This window comes from Carlito syrichta, unplaced genomic scaffold (genome assembly GCF_000164805.1).
Source record: "Carlito syrichta isolate Samal-C Ts95f unplaced genomic scaffold, Tarsius_syrichta-2.0.1 Scaffold119893, whole genome shotgun sequence".
NCBI lineage: Eukaryota > Metazoa > Chordata > Mammalia > Primates > Tarsiidae > Carlito > Carlito syrichta.
In genome coordinates this window covers 184,867-205,000 of record NW_007063989.1, presented here as the reverse complement: position 1 = coordinate 205,000, position 20,134 = coordinate 184,867, and the positions used below count along the sequence as shown (strand labels likewise).

At 50.5% G+C, this 20,134-nt stretch overlaps 2 protein-coding genes and 1 pseudogene across 3 annotated transcripts in view; all 3 read right to left on the bottom strand.

Annotated features, from left to right (window-relative positions):
* HNRNPUL1 (heterogeneous nuclear ribonucleoprotein U like 1) overlaps positions 1–4,637 on the bottom strand; it is a 60,744-nt gene extending 56,107 nt beyond the window's left edge. The window contains exon 1 of the mRNA XM_021707518.1: positions 4,611–4,637. The gene's annotated coding sequence lies outside the window, so the exon portion shown is untranslated. The remainder of the gene's footprint in view (positions 1–4,610) is intronic.
* Positions 1–20,134, bottom strand: part of AXL (AXL receptor tyrosine kinase) — a 34,626-nt gene that overhangs the window by 8,203 nt on the left and 6,289 nt on the right. The window contains exons 5-15 of one of the 2 annotated variants that reach the window (XM_008047973.2): positions 17,532–17,612; positions 17,292–17,407; positions 13,032–13,242; positions 12,584–12,723; positions 11,891–12,041; positions 11,649–11,675; positions 6,702–6,834; positions 6,334–6,425; positions 2,431–2,526; positions 2,229–2,306; positions 357–449 (exon numbers count right to left, since the gene is read on the bottom strand). In XM_008047973.2, the coding sequence (XP_008046164.1) occupies positions 357–449; positions 2,229–2,306; positions 2,431–2,526; positions 6,334–6,425; positions 6,702–6,834; positions 11,649–11,675; positions 11,891–12,041; positions 12,584–12,723; positions 13,032–13,242; positions 17,292–17,407; positions 17,532–17,612 (1,218 nt within the window). The remainder of the gene's footprint in view (positions 1–356; positions 450–2,228; positions 2,307–2,430; positions 2,527–6,333; positions 6,426–6,701; positions 6,835–11,648; positions 11,676–11,890; positions 12,042–12,583; positions 12,724–13,031; positions 13,243–17,291; positions 17,408–17,531; positions 17,613–20,134) is intronic. The other variant, XM_008047974.2, reaches the window with a different exon arrangement.
* On the bottom strand, positions 8,164–8,454 carry LOC110594659 (annotated as a pseudogene).

The following is a 20,134-nucleotide window of genomic DNA, read 5'->3' as shown; positions in this document are numbered from 1 at the left end:
CAAGCCCCGCTCCCAGCCTGATCCCAGCTTCTCCTCACTCCCCATCAAATCTGACCTCCACACTGCTTGAGGGTGGGGTTGGGGGATATCAAGGTCCGAACTTCAGAGAAGCCATTTCCAGCAGAGTTCCCAGGGAAGTTTTCAGAGCCCCCCTGGGGATCTCAGCTATTTCTGGGAAGGGTCAGAGGTCACATTCCAAGCTGAGGGAGAGCAGGAGGAGGGAGCTGATGACCCTGAAGAAGTGTAAGGAGCAGGGAGCCTGGAAATTTGATCTTCCCAGTGCCAGAGGGAGGGGACTTCCTTCTGGTATGGTCCCCTTGGGACCTGTAGACCCCTTGAATCTGCCCCTCCCTCACCGAGGAGCCTCATGACGTTGGGGTGATCGAATTCCTTCATGCAGACAGCTTCACTCAGGAAATCCTCCAGCTCTGACCTTGTGCAGATAGCAACTGGAGGGAGAAAGGAAGGTGGATGGGGGTGGGGTGGGGAGGGAGGACTCTTTCCCTCCTCTTCCTCTCCATCATCATCATCATCATCTCATCTTCATCAGCCATGATTAGTAAGTATCAGGTGCTGTACTCAGTGTTTTATGTATGTTAACTCATTTAATCCTCTGCGGGGCCACTATTACTATCCCATTTTAAGGATGAGGAAATCAAGGCATGAAAAGGTGAAGGAACCTGCCTAAGGGCACACACAGCTTGGCAGTGGAATAGGCAGAATTCAAACCCAGGCAGTCTGGCTCCAAGGTTCAGGCACTCATTACCACGCTAGGTTGCTTCCAGCACGCTTCCACCAGCTCTGGGACCCACAGAATTATGACCCCGTTTTACAGCTCAGGACACCATGGCTCACAGAGACAAAGTGACTTGCCCAAGGTGCATGGCTGGGATTCAAACCCAGGTCTTGGTACATAACTTGGTACACAGGAGGTGCTCAATAATGAATGAACAAGTGATGACTCCAGAGCCCAAGCTTTTAACTCATATAATCCAGAAAGGATCCTTCTCCCCTCACCTCCAGTCCCAGCCCAAACCCCTGTGCTTCTCCTCCCCTGTGTGGAAAGGACTTGCCTTCCTGTGCTGTGTGACCCTGGACTGACTCCTGTCCTCTCTGATGATGTAAATAATATAGTCATAGTCCACATCAACAACACATCTGCATGCCACTCCAGCATTAAGTGCTTTGTCTCACAGCAGCTCTAGGACATTATGATTCCTTATTTCAGTTGAGAGAAGGGAGGCTCAGAGAGGGAAAGTCATTTGCCTGAGGTCACACAGTTGGTAAAGCAGACAAGGGTGCCTCATTCCAGACCTTCTCCTGCTCTGCTGTGTTACAGGGGGCTGGCCCCAGAAAACTAGATTCTAGCCAGGCATGGTGGCTCACACCTATAATCCCAGCACTTTGGGAGGCTGAGGCGAGAGGATTGCCTAAGCCCAGGGGTTCGAGACCAGCCTGGGCAACCTGGCACGACCTCATCTCTATAATAAATCAAAAAAATTAGCCGGAGTAGTGGCATGCTACTCCATTCCAGGTACTTGGAAGGCTGAGGTGGAGGGATCGCTGGAGCCCAGTAGGTCAAGGCTGCAGTGGCTGTGATTATGCCACTGCTCTCCAGTCTGGGCGACAGAGTAAGGCTCTGACACCAAAAAAAAAAAAAAAGAAAAAGATAAGAAAAAAACTAGATTTCCCAGGCTTCCTTTCCTACTTGTTTCCTGTTGGGATTTGCCAATGGTAGGCACTGATGAGACTGGCAGGTGGGAGGAAGGGAGAATCCAGGATATTTCCTCTCTCTCTCTGTTTCTTGTTTTGGCCTTGTCAGTGGCTGTGTCAGTCTCCCTTGTGTATTTAACTCCCACAAAGCAGTCCCTAACTCTGTGGTTCCAACTCCTGCAGGGTGTCCCTGGGCAGAGGCTCTAGTATCACCACTTCCTCCCTCCACCCTTCAGGCCTGGGGTGGCAGTGACTTCCTGCTGCTGCTGATCTCCAGGTGGCCTCACTGCCCACCAGTTCTTCCTTCAGTCCTTCTCCCACCTTTGTAGTTATCTCCCCATATTCAATTCCTTCTGTTGAAGTACCTGGCATGGGCTCCATTTCCCATCTGGAAACACTGAAGTTCTTTGCTATGGCTCATTTGCCATGAACTTTTCTGCTCTCCCGCCTCCTCAGGGGCATAGGGAAGGGTCGGGAGTTAGGGATTGGGGGGTGCCGTGCATGCACAGACTTACTCTTCATCGTCTTCACAGCCACCTTGAGGATGGAGTCATCCTGGTTGAGCTGGCCCTCCATCACAGCTCCAAATTCTCCTGTGGAGGGCCAGAGGGAGATACAGACCTCAGTGGCCCTGTAGGGGTTATATTTCCTATAGTTTCATGGGGGTGAGGAAGTGAAGGATCTCAGGGTTCATGTGTGTATGCCTGGGGGACTCACCTTCTCCCAGGGTCTTCCCCAGGGCCACCTTATGTCGGTCCACCATCACGTCCCGCAGCTTCTCCTTCAGCTCTTCACTGATGCCCAGACTGTTCACTGCATTCAGGGAGGGGATGGACAGAACCATGGAGCAGGGCTGATATTCAGGTGACACTCACCAGTAGGGAGAGACTCATGGTTGAAATACAAATTTCTGTATTGGCTCCAAATTAGCTACTGCCCCGGGCACCCTACCGCCTCTACCCTGGTTCCTCTGCTGGACCCCAAACCTTCCCTCAAAACAGCAACTAGAAGGTTAAAGTCTGGCCACAATCTTGTGCCAGTAGTCACCCTAACAAGTAAGAAGCCTGCTGTACCAGGTTTTATCTTTTCTTTTCTTTTTTTTTTTTTGAGTCGAGGTCTTACACTGTCACCCAGGCTGGAATGCAGTGGTGCAATCACAACTCATGGCAGCCTCAACCTCCTGGGCTCAGGCGATCCTTCTACCTCAGCATCCCAAGTAGCTGGGACTATAGGTGAGCCACCATGCTAATTTTTTTTTTTTTAGAGACAAGTTTTCACTATGTTGCCCAGACTGGTCTCAAACTCCTAGGCTTAGGCAATCCACCCACCTCGGACTCTCAAAGTGCTGGGATTACAGGTGTGAGCCATCGCGCCTGACCCCAATTATTAAAAATACTTTTTTCTGAGTAGGAGTCTCACTCTGTCACCCAGTCTGGAGAGCAGTGTCACACTCACGGCCACCACAGCCTCAACCTGCTGGACTCACGCGATCCTTCCATCTCAGCCTTACAAGTAGCTGGAACTACAGGCATGTGGTCACCATGTCCAGTTAATTTTTCTTGATTTATTGTAGAGATGAGATCTGCCAAGTTGCCCAGGCTGGTCTCAAACCTATAGACTCAGGCTATCCTCTCACCTCAGTCTCCCAAGTGCTGGAATTATAGTTGTGAGCCACCGCACCCAGCCAAAAAATACTTTTTATTGAAGTATAATCTTCACAAATTCTAAATAAGCAGCTCAATAGATTTTCACAAACCAAACACAACTGTGTAACTAGCACCTAGGTCAAGAACAAGACAAGACCTGTCCTCCTAGGCGTAGTCACTTTCTTGACTCTCCTTACAATAGATTCATTTTCTCTGTTTTGAAATGTTCTAAAAATGGAATCACATAGTAGTATGCTCTCTTTTGTGTCTGATCTTTTTTCACTCAACATTACATCCATGAGGTAGTGGCAATTTAGTTGTCACTGGGTGTAATTTATTCATTTTCACTGCATTATAGTAACAGTTCTCAAATGAATTGACCTCAGGACCTGCTCCTTTTTTTTTTAATGAGTCGGGGGTCTCATTCTGTCACCCAGGTTGGAATGCAGTGGTGCAATCACAGCTCACTGTAGCCTTGACCTCCTGGGCTCTGGCGATCCTTCTGCCTCAGCCTCCTGAGCAGCTGGGATTATAGGCGTGCGCCACCATGCCTGGCTAATTTCTGGATTTTTTGTAGAGATGAAGTCACTATATTGCCCAGGCTGGTCTTGCACTCCTGGGCTCAAGCAATCCTCCCACCTTGGCAGCCCAAAATGCTGGGATTATAGGCATGAGCCTGACCTAGGACCCCTTTACATTGTTGAAATTATTGAGAACTACAAAGAACTTTTGTTCATGTGGAGATATATATGTGTATACTGTACTCAGAATTAAAAAACAAGAATAGGCCGGGTGCAGAGGCTCAAGTCTGTAATCCGGGTACTTTGGGAGGCCGAGGTGAGGAGATTGCCTGAGCCCACGGGTTTGAGAACAGCCTTGGCAACTTGGCGAGACCTCATCTCTACAATAAATCAAAAAGTTAGCTGGGTGTGGTAGCGCACACCTGTAGTTCTGGTTACTTGGAAGGGCTGAAGTGGAAGGATCTCCAAAGCCCAGCAGGTTGAGGCTGCGGTGGCTGTCAGCATGCCACTGCACTCCAGCCTGGGCGATGGAGTGAGACTCCAACTCAATAACAACAACAACAACAAAATAAAACATAAGAATACACAAACACATGTTCTGTAGCCCATCAGAGTGATTGATGAAGTCTGGAAAACTCCACTGAAGGCTTGTGAGAGAATGAAAGCTCAAAAGGGCAAATAAGGTCTTGGAATTATTATGAAAATAGGTTTGACCTTCTGGACCCCCTGCAAAGGCCTCAGGGCCCCCAGGGGACTGGGCTCACACTTTAGAACTGCTGCTGTATGTTACTCTGTTAAATCACCGCAACCTCATTGCTTCTGCTGTTCCTCTTAAATAAATGTCTTCCCCAGCCCTTTCCAAACATCCCACGGGGGCCCCAGCAGCCTTCTTGCCATGTGCTCTACCCTTTTTCTTTCTGTTTTTCAGTTTCCCCAACTGGAATGAGGAGATTCAACTGGTTCTCTGAGGTCCCTCCTTAGCTGGGATCCTCCATAACTCTCTAGTCCTCTAACAAAGAGTCTGTAACTCTAAGATTTTATGATTTTCAAAATTATAAGGGTGATATAATATATATAGTATTGAGCCTATAATTTTTCAGGACAAGACTGATTTTTCTCTCTAAAATTCTGTGTTTTTTGTTTGCTTGTTTGTTTTTTGTTGCAGTTGTTTTCTTTTGTTGTTGTTGTTTTTTTTTTGAGTTGGAGTCTCACTCTGTTGCCCAGACTGGAGTGCAGTGGCTGCTCCCGGCCACCGCAGCCTCGACCTGCTGGGCTCCGGCGACCCTTCCGCCTCGGCCTTCCGAATAGCCGGAACTACAGGCGTGCACTACCACACCTGCCTGGTTTTTTATTTATTGTAGAGATGAGGTCTCGTTGCCCAGGCGGGTCTCGAACCCGCGGGCTCAATCAATCCACTCACCTCAACCTCCCAAAGGCACGGGATTGTAGGCTGAGCCACCGAGCCTGGCTTGCAGTTGTTTTTTGAGTCAGGATCTCACTCTATCACCCAGGCTGGAGTGCAGTGGCACAATCATGGCTCACTGCAGCCTAGACCTCCTGGGCTCAGGTGAATCTTCCACCTCAGCCTCCTGAGAAGCTGGGACTACAGGCATGTGCCACCACACCTAGCTAATTTTTTTATTTTTTATTTTTTTGTAGAGATGAGCTCGCTTTATGTTGTCCAGCCTGGTCTCCAACTCCTGGGCTCAAGCAATCCTCTCGCCTCATCATCCCAGGGTGCTGGGATTATAGGAGTGAGCCATCAACCCTGCCCTAACATTCTATAATTCCAGGAGGCAGTATGACAGTTAATGATAGGGGATTCAAAACAAAACTGCCTGTTTTCAAATCTCAGCTGTTCAATTGGATTTTTTTTTTTTTTTTTTTTTGAGATGGAGTCTCATTCTGTTGCCCAGGCTGGAGTGCAGTGGCTTGCTCACAGCCTCCACAGCCTCAGCCTGTTGGGCTCAGGCAATCCTTCTGCCTCAGCCTTCCAAGTAGCCAGAACCACAGAGTGTGCACTACCATGCCCAGCTAATTTTTTATTTATTGTAGAGTCGAGGTCTCGCCAAGTTGCCCAGGCTGGTCTCAAACCCATGAGCTCAGGCAATCCACTTGCCTCGGCCTTTCCCAAAGTGCTGGGATTACAGGTTGAGTCACCCAGTACAGCCGATTTTTTAAAAAATAGAGATGCAATCTCTCTATGTTGCCCAAGATGGTCTCAAACTCCTGGGCTCTAGTGATCCTCCCACCTCAGCCTCCAAAAGTGCTGGGATTACAGGTGTGAGCCATTGTGCCTGGCCTACAATCCCGTTGTTACTAGGGGATTCTCACATTCTAGCATCCCATGGCCTCCAGAAACATTTGGTTCATGCATCTACAGAAGCCCACAGGCCAGCCTCTCTCTACTCTTTAGCCCCAGACCAGGGCAGGGAGGCTTAGGGTTCACTTACAGGTGGCTTCAGTGGTCCGGCGACTGTAAGATTTGCGCACACGGTACCTGACGACCAGTTCTCCTCTTTCCATTGTTGGCTCAAACACTTCTCTGGGGAGATGGGAAGAAAGTGAGGGCAGGGAAAAGCCACGTGGATACCCACTCCTTCCACCTGTGGTTAAGTAAGCATTATCCCAGCCTCAAGTCCTGCCTGCTCCTCCTCCAGCATTTGCTAAGCATGTTTTGGACAGCTACCTTCTGCCTTCCATTCATCCCCCAGACCTTGCCCTCATTCCGATTCTTGGTCCTCCCTCCTCCTGCACCAGCCTTCTCACTGGTCTCCCTGCCTCCAGTCCACATAAGCCTCCTAATGTAGTTCCAACTCACCCATAACGAGTCTCCTTTTTCCGCCGATGGACAAGGAATAGGGCCAAGACGAGGACACAGGCAGCGGCCACAACTGCTCCCAGCAGTACATACCACCAGGGCCATGAGAAGGCAGGAGCTGGGGGTTCACTCACTGTCAGGGGGTGTGGGGGACAGGTCATGGCTGAGGGTCTGGATTCAGCTCCCTGGGACCCAAGGGGGTGATGTGGGAGGGAGGCAGGCGGCATGGACAAAGTCATGGACATCCTTGATGAGGTGTGTGATGGGTGTTCAGAGGAGACTGGGCTGGGCTGGACAGGCCATGCAATGGATGTGATCTGAGTGTGTGTTCAAGCAGAAGGATCATGAAACCATAAGATGGTGAGTCAAGAGTGAGATGGATATTTGAGGAGGGTGCGATGAGTGTGGGATGGGAGGGAGACACGTATGGAACGGGTCATGAGTGTGCAAGGAGGGCTCAGTGAACAGGAGATGGGTGTGGGTAAACTCAAGTAGTGTAGCGCTGGGTGCAGTGGCCCGTGCTTATAATCTCGGCACTTTGGGAGGCTGAAGCAGGAGAATTGTTTGAGTCCAGGAGTTTGAGACCAGTTTGGGCAACATAGTGAGACCTCATCTCTACAAAAAATCAAAAAGTTAGCCGGGTGTGGTGGCATGCACCTGTAGTCCCAGTTACACAGGAGGCTAAGGTGGGAGGATCACCCGAGCCCAGGAGGTTGAGGCTGCAGTGAGCTGTGATGGTGCCATTGCACTCCTGAGCGACAGAGTCAGACTCCAACTTTAAAAAAAAGCAGCGTAGGAGTGTGTAAGAAAGGTGTGAACATCACTGTGATTGTGTTCAAGGAGGGTAGGCTTGGATGTGGAAAGCGGGAGAGTGGGAAGAGATACACGCAGCATAAGCTGGTGCATGAGTACTCGCAGGGGCGTGAGGCTGGTGGACAAAGGACTAAGGAATATCTTTGAGAATTATGCAATGACTTTGAAGAGTTTTCATTAAGCAAGGAATGAGGGTGAGAGAAATATGCAAAGAGGCATGGTGAGCATACACACTGCAGGGTAGCTATGAAGGAGTTTGGGGTATGTGAGGAGGGAGGATTATTCAAGGGTTTTTTTTTCTTTTTAACCAAAACATTTATTGTGTGACTAATTGTTGAAATTTCTTTTTTTTTTTTTTGAGTTGGAGTCTCACTCTGTCGCCCAGACTGGAGTGCAGTGGCACGCTCCCAGCCACCGCAGCCTCGACCTGCTCGGCTACGGTGATCCTTCTCAGCCTTCCAAGTAGCTGGAACTACAGGTGCGCGCTACCACGCCCGGCTAATTTTTTGATCTATTGTAGAGATGAGGTCTTGCCAAGTTGCCCAGGCAGGTCTCGGAACCCACGGGCTCAGGCAATCCACTCACCTCAGCCTCCCAAAGCGCTGGGATTACAGGCTGAGCTACTGAGCCTGGCTAATTGTTGAAATTCTTAAGAACTGGATGCTGCAACAGCTGCCCTCTTGGGTTTACGTGTTGTTCCTTCATGGAATCCATGTCTGAATCTGCGGTATACAATTTTTAGGTGCCTCATCCGACAAGTCCCAGTGGTATTTCGTCTTTTAACTTTAGCACTCCAGTTATACTTTCTCTTGCACTTGGCAAGGTAGCCACATTTGCCACAGGTCGACTTCTGAAGGTGGTAGGCCTTAAAGTCACAGTGGAGGCACAGTGTGTGCGTCTTATTGCGACGCTTTCCAAACGATGATGTTCCCTTTGTCATCTTGCTTCTGCGGCCGAGACCAGAGAGGCCGGAAAAGAAACTCAAGGGTTTTTAATACAAGGAGTTAGCAGTTTTGTTTTTTTGTTTTTTTTTTGAGTTGGGGGATCTCACTCTGTCACCCAGGCTTGAGGGCAGTGGCACAATCATGGTTCATCACAGCCTTGCCTCCTGGGGTCAGGTGATTTTCCCACCTCAGCCTCCAGAGTAGGTGGGACTACAGCTGTGCACCACCATGCCTGGCTAATTTTTTAATTTTTTGAGAGATGAGGTCTCACTATATTGCCCAGGCTGGTTTCAAGTTTCTGGGCTCAGTGTCCCACCTTGGCCTCCCAGTGTGTTGGGATTATAGGTGGGAGCCACACTGCACTTGGCACTATGGGCCACCATGCCTGGCCTTAAGCAATGACTTTTCTGTGGGGAAGATCAGAGTTTCACTATGTCACCCAAGCTGAAGGGCAGTGGCATGCTAATGGCTAAGGCAGCCTCAACCTGCTGTGCTCAGGCTATTCTTCCACCTCAGCCTTCCAAATAGCTGGAACTACAGGTCTCCACACCTGGCTAATTTTTTGGCTAAATTTATCGTTGAGACAAGGTCTCACCGAGTTGCCTAGGCTGGTCTCAAACCTGTGGGCTCAGGCAATCCTCTCACCTCAGCCTCCCAAAGTGCTGGGATTGTAGGCATGAGCCACCATGCCCGGCCTGGAGCAATGATTTTTAAGACTGCAAGTTCAGAGTGAAGGGTGTGTCATGAGCATGTCAAGATGTGAGAAGGGCACGTGGGGAGTGTGGGATGCGTGGAAAGGGTGCGCAAACTGGCAGGAGTGGGGCAGAGTGTATAAGCAGTGAAAAACGGTTATGAGCCGGGCTCGGTGGCTCAGCCTGTAATCCCGTGCCTTTGGGAGGCTGAGGTGAGTGGATTGCCTGAGCCCGCGGGTTCGAGACCCACCTGGGCAACTTGGCGAGACCTCATCTCTACAATAAACCAAAAATCAGCGGGGCGTGGTAGCGCGCGCCTGTAGTTCCAGCTACTCGGAAGGCTGAGGTGGAAGGACCGCCGGAGCCCAGCAGGTCGAGGCTGCGGTGGCCGGGAGCAGCCACTGCACTCCAGTCTGGGCGACAGAGTGAGACTCCAACTCAAAAAAAAAAAAAAGAAAAAAAAAGAAAAACGGTTATGTGCTGAGGTACACACAGTGTGGTGTGAGTGTGCGCAGAGTATGCTGGGTTAGAGTGGGTGGGGGTGAGGGAGTGATATCTTAGGAGTGTGGGGAGAGTGTGCAGAGAGAGTTGTAGGGTGTGGGATAGTTGTGGGATGAAAGTTCTTCAGTGTTTGCGATGTAGAATGCAGGGTGAGTGTGTAAAAGGCATGCAGAGTTTGTGAATGAGAAGTGTGTGTGTGCAGTGAGCTTGGGAGGCCTGTGTGGGGAAAGATAATGGGATGTATGTGAAAGGGTGGGGTGAACATGGAAAGGATATGCAAAGAAATGTGAGAAGGTATGTGAGGAGTATTTAAGGATGGCAGGTTGAGTTACAAGAGGTGGGCTGTAATGCTAGGAGGGCATGATGGGCATAGGAAGATTGCTTAAGAATTGCTGGGGAAATGCTTGGGAGGGATAGATGTGAGGAGGATACCCATTCATCCATCTGTTCATCCATTTATCCATTTATCAATCCATCCATCCATCCATCTGTCCATTTATGTAACCATTCACCCACTATCCATCCACCCATTTATCCATCCACTCATCCACCCATCTATCTATCCATCCATTGACCCACCCACTCTCCATATACCCGTCCATCCATCTGTCCGTCTATCTGTCCATCCACCCACTCATCCACTCACTCATCCAGTCCTCTATCTGTTCATATACCCATCCACCCATCTATCTATCCATCCATCAACCCACCCTCCCACTCATCCCCTCCATATACACATCCATCCATTGTTCATCTGTCTATTCAACCATCCATCCACTTACTCATTCACCCATCTATCCACTCACCCATGCATCCACCTAACCCTCTACCCATCCATTCATCCGCTATTTGTTCATCCACTCATTCACTCATCCATCCATCCATCCATCCATCCATCCATCCATCCATCCACCTACCCACCCATCTACCCATCCATTCATCCATTCACCCATCAGCCCTCTGTGTATCTGTTCACCCACCCATCTATCTGTCCATTCATCCACACACCTACCCATCCATCTACTCATTTATTTACCTTTCCATCCATCCACTCACCCATCCAGCCCTCTGTCTATCAATTCATCCACCCTTCTTTCCTTCTTTCCTCTCTCCTTCCCTCCCTTCCTTTCTATCCACCACCTACCCATCTATCCACCCACCCATCTACCCATCCATCCATCCACTCACCACCCATCCACCTAACCATCTACCTATCAATTCATCCACTTGCCTTCTATCCATTCATACACCCACCTACCCATCCATCTACCACCTATTTACCTTTCCATCCATCCACTCATCCATCCAATCCTGCCTATCTATCCATCCATTCCCCATCCATCCATCTACCCACCTATCTACCCTTCTGTTCATCCACTCACCCATCCAACCCTCTGTCTATCCATCATCTACCCTTCCTTCCTTCTATCTGCCCATCTACCCAATCATCCATCCACCTAACCACCTACCCATCCGTTCATCCACTCATCCATCCAGCTCTCTATTCATTCATCCACCCATTTGCCCATCTGTCTATCCATTCATCAACCCACCTACCCATCCATCTACTCACCTATTTACTTTTCTATCCATTCACTCACCCATTCAGCCCTCTATTTATCCTTCCTTCCTTCCTTCTATCCACCCACCTACCCATCCATTCATCGACTCACCCATCCAGCCCTCTGTCTATCCATTCATCCACCCATCTACCCACCCACCTATCCATCCATCATCCATCCATCCATCCATCCATCCATCCATCCATCCATCCATCCATATATACATCTATCCATCCATCCTTCTCCATTCACTTAGTACCTATAGTGTTCTGGGACATTCTAATCACTTCCATCAAGGACTACACAAACCCAAGAAGTAGGTTAGAGTGATGAGTTTGAGAGACATAAAAGAGATGTGCCAAGAGCACATGTGGTGACAAGGCCTTCACAGGTGTTGAGTGGGGGAAGGAGGAGAGGGGGTGAGAAAGCCCTTACCCAGCTGGTGAACTGGCTGTCCTTGCCCTGTGAGGAGAAAGGATAGAGGAGAGACGTGCTCAGAGAGGGCAAGACTGGCTGGCACAGGTGAAGGAGTGAGGGAGGTTCCCAGGAAGGCTTGGAGTAGGAACAGAACTAGGCTGGGGTAACACTGAAAGGTACAGGGAGCAAGTCATGGGTGTAGGGAGAGACGAGGTCCTGGTGGGTAGGTCAAAGTGCGTTGAGCATGACTTTGGACTTACCTGGGTGCCAGGGCTCCAAGGGCACGGGGAGGCTCCAGGGCCCATCCCCAGCAGCGGTGTAGGCAGCCACACACACTGTCAGGTTGGGCACAGGCCCATCTCCCCGCAGCTCCAGGGTCACCTCTCGTTTTAGCCCTATATCCATGAGCACCTGGGAGCCCCAGAAGTGGCATCAGGGTGGAACCCCAGGCCTCTAACTCTCAAGCCTTCACCCTCGGCCTCAACTCTGCAACTCTTTCTCAGATCCCTTTCCTCTTCCCGCAGCCTCCCATCTCCCACCTCCTGCTCCTCTTCATCTGTTATCTCCATCCTCTCACCTTCGTCTCTCCAACCCTTCTAACTTCCTTTCCCATCCTGTCTCTCCACCTCAGGGTGTTGCTAGCCCAGGCAGTAGTGCCTTTGTGCAAATTAGGAAAAGGTACCCCTTCCTCAAGATGCTATATGACAATAGGGCTGTAAAATTGTCATGGTAAATATAGGAGTCTCCTGAAATGTTTTTTCTGTGGTTCATAACTAGCCATTCCCTCCTCCTCCCCCAGACCCTCTTGACCTCCCCAGAATGTGCTCCCTGAGACACATTGCGATTGTGTACTACATAACCTGCACAACTGTCCGTGTCTGTCCTGCCACCTTCTCTTCCCCACCTCCCTCCTCCCCCAGTTGCTCTGCCCCAACCCAGTCAGCAGTACCCACCTCAGGGGTGTCCTGGCCTCGATATGCCAGCCGGTACCCTAACAGGGTGCCCTGCAGGGGCGCCCTTGGCTCCTGCCAATGCACGAAGGCCTGGCTCCCATTCCGCACGGCACTAACATTCTCGGGGGGGCCCAGGGGCACTGGAGGACAGGGGAGAGGGGAAGCTGGCACCCCCACCTCTTCCTGACCCCCTCCCCTGTTCCCAGGAAGTGGGGGCAGGGTGTGAAGGGCACATGCGTGGGCAACTCGTGCAGGCTTCCCATGAGCGGAAGCACAGAGGAGAGAAGGTCCGGGAGAAATGCCAGTGGGCAGCACTGAGGGGTCAGGGACTGGGCAGGAAGGATACTGAGGCCACGTGGGGTAAGGGGGTGAGGGGAGATGCTGGGGTGACACGAAGGTAAGCAAATCCAGCGGGGCAGTGAGGACGTCCCCCCTTAGCCCTTCTTACCTCCCTCCGGCGTCTCCACGGGAAGCCAGTGGGTCCAGGATGAGGGACCCTGGTTGCTAGCACATGCCACACGTATGTGGTAAGGGGTGTGGGGATGGAGGCTGCCCAGCCGAAGTTGGTGTGGGGGCACGGATGCTTGCAAGTTGAGGGGCTCCTCCGGGGGATCTGGCTCTCCCAGCCAGGTGCCCACCCCATCGTCTGACTGCACAGCCTGGGGAGATGGAAGGGAGTGGGAGTGAGGACAGGACAACCATGCAGTCACGAAGCAGTCACACAAGCCGTGACTGTGGCGGTCCTGGTGTGACTACACAACTTTGCAAGGGTGTGTGTGTTTCAGCTCCATGCTGGTATGACATGAGCACTTGGATTTTTAAAGCAAGAAGACCATACTGTGTCTTCTGTGTCCCCACTTGCAAAAACCATCTCTGGAAAGACTCTTTTTCCCTCTCTGAGCCTCAGTTTCTTCATTGGGCAAATGGGGGCTCAAATGATCAAATCCTGAAACAGTCTCAGTGTATGTTAGCATCGACATGATGAATAGTGAGAGGACAGTAATAAATAAAAGCATGATGCTGTGAGATCCCATTTATTTTGTTTTGAGTTGGAGTCTCACTCCATCACCCAGGCTGGAGTGCAGTGGCACAGTCACAGCCATTCCAGTGTAGACCTGCTAAGCACCTGTGATCCTTCCACCTCAGTCTTCCAAGTCGCCAGAACTACAGGTGTGCACCACCATGCCCAGCTAATTTTTAAAAAAAATTTATTGTAGAGATGAGGTCTCACCAAGTTGCCCAGGCTGGTCTTGAACCCGCAGGCTCAGGCAATCCATTCGCCTCAGCCTCCCAAAGTGCTGGGATTGCAGGCTGAGCCACCAAACCCAGTCCGAGATCCCATTTCTATGACTTTTGCCATTGGCAAAAGCAAAGTCCTACAACACAGGTCAGAAGAGTTGTCATCTCTGGGGCGTGAGGGAGACTTCTTGGGGGCTGGAAGAGTCTGTGTCTTGATTTGGAGGGTGGTTAAATGGGTGAATACGTGTGCAAAGCAAAGATGATGCATGTCATGTATTATCTTAATTTAAAAAAAAAACAAAAACTGGCTCACATCTGTAATCCCAGCACTTTGGGAGGCTGAGGCATGAGGATTGCTTGAGTCCAGGAGTTCAAGATCAGCCTGGGCAATATAGTGAGACCCAGTCTCAAGAAAAAAAAAAGTATTTACTGAGCACTATTCTAAGCCTATATTTACTGAACACCATTCTAAGCCCTTTGCAAATCTGAACTCATTTGACCCTCACATCAACTCTGTTGTACTGTGGTAGATATTATGCTTATTATCCCCATTATACAAATGAGAACACTGAGACCCAGAGAGATGGAATCACTTGTCCAGGGTCACCGGTTTGTCACTGATAGAGCTAGGACCTGAACCCCATCCTGCCTCCAAAGCCTTTGCTCCACTAACAGTAAAAACATCAATAATGGCCGGGTTCAGTGGCTCAACCTGTAATCCTGCGCTTTGGGGCCTGAGATGAGTGAATTGCCTGAGCCCACGGGTTCGAGACCTGCCTGGATAACTTGGGGAGACCTCATCTCTACAATAAATCAAAAAATTAGCCGGGCGTGGTAACACAAACCTGTAGTTCCAGCTACTCAGAAGATTCGCCGGAGCCTAGCAGGTCGAGGTTGCGGTGGCCAGGAGCGTGCCACTGCACTCCAGTCTGGATGACAGAGTGAGACTTCAACTCAAAAGCAAACAAACAAAATCAATAATAGTAACAATACTTCTTATCTGTCCAGAAAGGCAGTGTAGCCCTAGTGCTGTGGAGCACAGACGCTGAATTTGGGGCTCAGACCCAGGTTCTCCCATTCCCTTACTCTATGTCTCAGTTTCCTCATCTGTAAAATGGGATAACCGTGGCTCCCCCTTTGCAGGGGTGATTGCATTGGGGCATGTAAGCATGTAGGAGACTGCTTGTGCATACTGGATGTTTGTCATGATTATTTTATGCATGTGTGAGGTGGTCTGGGCACAAGTGTCAAACTCTGCACACCCCTGCCTAGGGGTACTGGCTCCCACGCCTACCTGGTCCCCAGGAATGGCGCCATCAGGTTGGAGAGGGCCATTACTGGGATGCACATCTGTGCTGCCCTGCCACTTGGAACCACAAGGCCACCACAACCGTACAACTTTACAGCCATATACCTCAGGAGGGCTGCTGCTCAGGGCTTCGCCTTCACCTTGGAGACCCCAACCACACTACCACATAGTGTGTCAGGAAGGAGTTTATTACCTAAGGGTATGGGCTCTGAAGCTTGATTCCTTGGGTCTAAGTCCTGGGTTGGATGTTACCTGCTGTGTGACCTAGGGTGAATATCTTAGTTTCCATAAGTCTCAGTTTCTGTCTCTGGAAAAAGGACGTCACAGTCCTTACTTGCCATAAGGTTTAATGATATGATGTGTGCAAACTAGTTTGCATGTTATAATATCAACAGCTCACATTTCTCAAGTGCCAAGTATATGCCAAGCTCCCTGTCCAGCACTTTCCTGGGTGAACTCAGTAACTTACCACCACCACCCTATGGGGTTCATTTCTTTTCTCATTTTACAGATGAGGAAGCTGAGGCCCAGAGGGGTTCAGCAACCTGTCCAAAGTCACACAGCCCCCATGTGGGGCAAGGGCATCACCATGAGACCTGGGGGCAGGGGAAGATGGTGGGTAGCAGGAGGGGATGAAGCTGTCCTCCTGCCTGCTCTCTGACCCACAGTGACAGAGGAAGAGGAACCTCTGCCAGGACAGAGGGGAGATGGGCACAGACACTCGGCGTCCCCGTGCCCACTCCCACTTCTCTTTTCCTTGGGACGGCTGTGACCCTCCCGCTGGAACCCTTTAGCCTCAGCCCATGCTCAGCAGGAAGTGAGATCTGGAGAGGGAAGAGGACACACTTCTGCTTTCCTGGGGACATTTGATGGACGTGGGCGGGGGCACGGCTGACGCCTGACCTGGCGTTTGAGGTCTCCCAAATCCCGCTGCCCTCTGGGATTGAATCTCAGCTTTATCCTTCTAGTCATGGAGGGAGTAGTTGGGGGAGGCAGGTCACTTTCCCTTCTCTGGGGCGGGTGAGGGGAAGATTAACAGCTGCTACTGTCTAAGTTTAAAACGACAAGTGGATGAAGCTGTGCCCAGGGTACATATGAATAAGAAAGACAACATCTGTTTAACCGAGTACTGGCTCTAAACTGTGGTCTCACGGTTTGGGTTTGGCGAGACAAGGATTTGAATCCCCCTCTGCCACTTCATGGCTGTGATCTTGGGCAAGTTGCTTAATGACTCTGAACCTTAGTTTCTTCATCTGGAAAATGGGTGTATCCATATACCTTCCTTCACAGACACACGAGGAAGTGTGCATAGAGCTTTAACACAAGTTCGGTACCCAGTTGACACTCAGTAAAAGTTGGTTGTTCTTCATCATGGTCATCTCCCGTCATACATCGTCCCACCCTCCCTTCCAACTTCTGGATCTCAGAGAACTTCAGACCGACCAGAACTGGGCCTTGGATTTACAGATCTGTGTGTCTGGTTTTGGTTTTCTTATTCAGGAGTAGGGCAGTTCAGGACAGAAACTGGGACTGGCGCATCTCAGTTGTAATATATCCTTCTAGCAAATGTTCCCTACTCTATGTCTGGCCTGTATGAGGAGTCGGTGGTGACTGGGACCACACCAGCCCTGCACTCACCGAGCTCAAAGTTCAGTGGGGGACAGATCCACCCTCAGACGATCCAGAGTGGTCAGGGCTGGGAGGGGAGACACAGAGGGTTGTGGGTACCCAGTGATTGGCTCCAGGCCCCACTGTCTCAGGGATCCCACTCTAGCTAGAGTTAATATCACTAATACAAAACCCAATTAAAACAGTTAACATCATATGACACTTTGCTTATGTTTCCTATGTTCCAGATACTATCTTAAGTTGGTTACTTGTATCTCCTCATTGAATTCTCACAAGCTTATCAGGTAGGCACTACCTTTATGTTCATTTTATGGATGAGAGAACTGAGGCCCAAAGAGAGTAAGCCATTTGCCTAAGCTCACACAGACAGCAGGTGGTAAAGCCAGGATTCGAACCCAGGATATCTGGCTCTACTGCCTCTCAGCACACTAGTGGCCCGGAAGGGCTAGCTTCCCGGGGAGAGGATGGGGGCTTATGAGTGTAGGTGGAAGAAGGACTGAGAGCAAGGTGAGCCAAGCTGGGGGATCTCACCTGCAGGGTGCAGTGGGTGAGAGAGTAGATGCCACTCAGGCCTGGGGTCCAAGCCACCTCCAGCTCCGTGGGTTGGCGGGAAACCAGGTGGAGGTTGCGGGGTCTCTGGGGGAGCACTGCAGACAAATGAGGGGAGGGAGTGATCCCAGAAAGTCTTTGTTCCCCGCCCTGCCCTCTGTCCCGCACACTGACCCTTGACCCAAGCCCCATCCTCTAACACCCAGTTCCCTTTCCTGTTACCTGTGATGGTAGCTGTGCGGGATGTGGTGACCCCCTTGGCGTTATGCGCTTCACAGGAAAAAGAGGATGTCTTGTTCAGGCCTGGGGAGTCATATGAGGGAGGAGTCTGCTGTCAGAGAGAGGAAGGGAGGACTCCGGGGTCATGCCGGGCTGCCCCACCATGCCTGGCCTGACTGAGGTCAGTCCAGCCCACACAGACACTTGCTCGAAGAGGGAGAACAATGCGTTAAGACAAGCCTCCATCTCCAAACACAAGGACAGGCCCATGGCCTCAGCCCTAACCCTCCACACACAGACACACAGACACACACAGCCCCACATACATTCTTACACCCAGATAGAGACACACATCCTCACACACATACATATAGACACACAGACACAAGACACGGACGTACACAGACACACATACGTCCACATACATGCACAAACACAGACGCACTCACACCAATCCACACAGACACCAATCCACACAGACACACAGGACCAGACACCTAACAGACACGCACTTAAGAAAACGGCCCCGTGGGTGTGAGTGTGAGTAAATGCAGAAGCATTTGTTCACCACCTAAACCCTCTCCCTGTCCTCGCCTCATTCACTCTGCTCCTGCAGCACTGGCCTCTCGGTGTTTCTGGAGCACACACATGGAGTACTGTTTCTGCCCTGGAACCCATCCACTCTGTTCCATGGAACAGTGTTTCCACAAAGGTCCGCATGTCTCATGCCCTCCCTCCTTCATGTTTGTAGCTCAGCTGACACTCCTCAGTCCTCTGTGCCTGCCCACCCTGTTTTAAGTTGGGGCCTCCCCATCATCTCTGGCTCCTTCCCTACTTGGCTTTTCCTCTTTGGCTCTTCTCATCATCCAACATACGGGACACGTTGGACGATGGTGCCTTGTTCATTATCTTCCCTGCTAGGATGTCAGTTCCAGGAGGGCAAGGTTTGTGTCTGTTTTGTCCCCTGAGGTGTCAGAATGGCCTGGCACACAGTAGGGGCTCCATAACTGTTGGTTGAATGAGTGAATGAATTTATGTGTACATTTGTGTACTTACAGGCATTTCCCAGTGTGTTTGTAGAAAACTGAGCATGTGTAATTCTGTGGGTAAGTGAGTTAATGTATATAAGTGCCTTGAATAACTGCTTCTGAGTTTCTGGGGGTGGACTGCATTCCTTCCCCAATGTGGTGGTGGTGTTTAGTAACGCAGGCATATGCTGAGTGCACACAAACACAGAGTTGCACACAAGTACAGAGAGACAAACAAGAGACACAGATGTGCAAACATACAGAGGTACACAACACACACAGCCATACAACATAGAGCAGTCCCCCGTTATCCACGGTTTCATTTTCTGAGGTTTCAGTTATCCTCGGTCAACCATGGTCCAACAATATTCAGTGGAAAATTCCAGACGTAAACAATTCATACGTTTTAAATCATGCATCCTTCTGAGTAGTGCAAAGACATCTCTCTGTGTCCTGCTCTGTCCCTCCTCCCTCTGTCCAGCATTTCCACGCTGTGTCCACTACTCAACCAGCTACCTGCCTGTTAGTCACTTAGTTACCAGATCTACTGTTGTGGGATCACAGTGCTTGCGCTCAAGTCATCCTTATTTTAGGGGCATAACGGCTCCAGGCCTGCAATTTGGATATGCAAAAGAGAAGCCCTCGAGAGTTTCCTCTAAGTGAAAAGGGGAAAATTCTCCACTTAATAAGAAAAGAAAAAAAAATCTTATGCTGAAGTTGCCAAGCAGTACCAACTGCAAAGAAGAAAAATAAATTCCTGGCTGGGTGCTGTGGTTCAAGCCTGTAATCCCAGCACTTTGGGAGGCCAAGGCAAGAGGACTGCCTGAGCTCAGGGGTTCGAGACCAGCCTGGCCAACTTGGCAAGATCTCATCTCTACAATACATCAGAAAGTTAGCAGAGCGTGGTAGCGTATCTGGAGTTCCAGCTACTTGGAAGGCTGAGGCAGAAGGATTGCCTGAGCCAAACAGGTTGAGTCTGCAGTGGCTGTGAGTGTGCCACTGCACTCCAGCCTGGGCCACAGAGTGAGACTGCGACTTAAAAAAAAAGAAAGAAAAACAAATCCGTGCATAGTACATATAGGGTTTGGGACTATCCCTGATTTCAGACATCTACCGGGGTATGGGAACGTATCCTCTGCGGGTTAGTAGAGACTACTGAACACAGATACACACACGCAGAAACAGACACACATACAATGTCTGTGACAGGAGGACCGAGTGTTAAGTTTGCCAGGGTGGCTGCAGTTGTGTGTGTTGTTTGTGTGCTTATGTATCTGTGTGTGTTTCTGTGCCGGCGTGTCTTGGCCCCGCATGTCTGTGGATGTCGCGTGTGCGTGTGTGCGTCGGGTATCTGTGTGTGTCTCGTGCTTGTTCTGCGCGTGTGTTCCCACCGCGTTGGGAGCCGAGGCGCTCCATCCGCAGAAACAAAGTTTCCTTCTCTGTCGTCGCCGAGGGACTGGAATGGGGGAAAGTCGGCACAGGCCGGAAGGGGGTGGGCAGGGACGCGGTTCCCAGCCAAGGTCAGGTGCCCGCGCCGCCGCAGCCCCCGCGGCCAGGCCCGGGGCGGGACAGGACAAC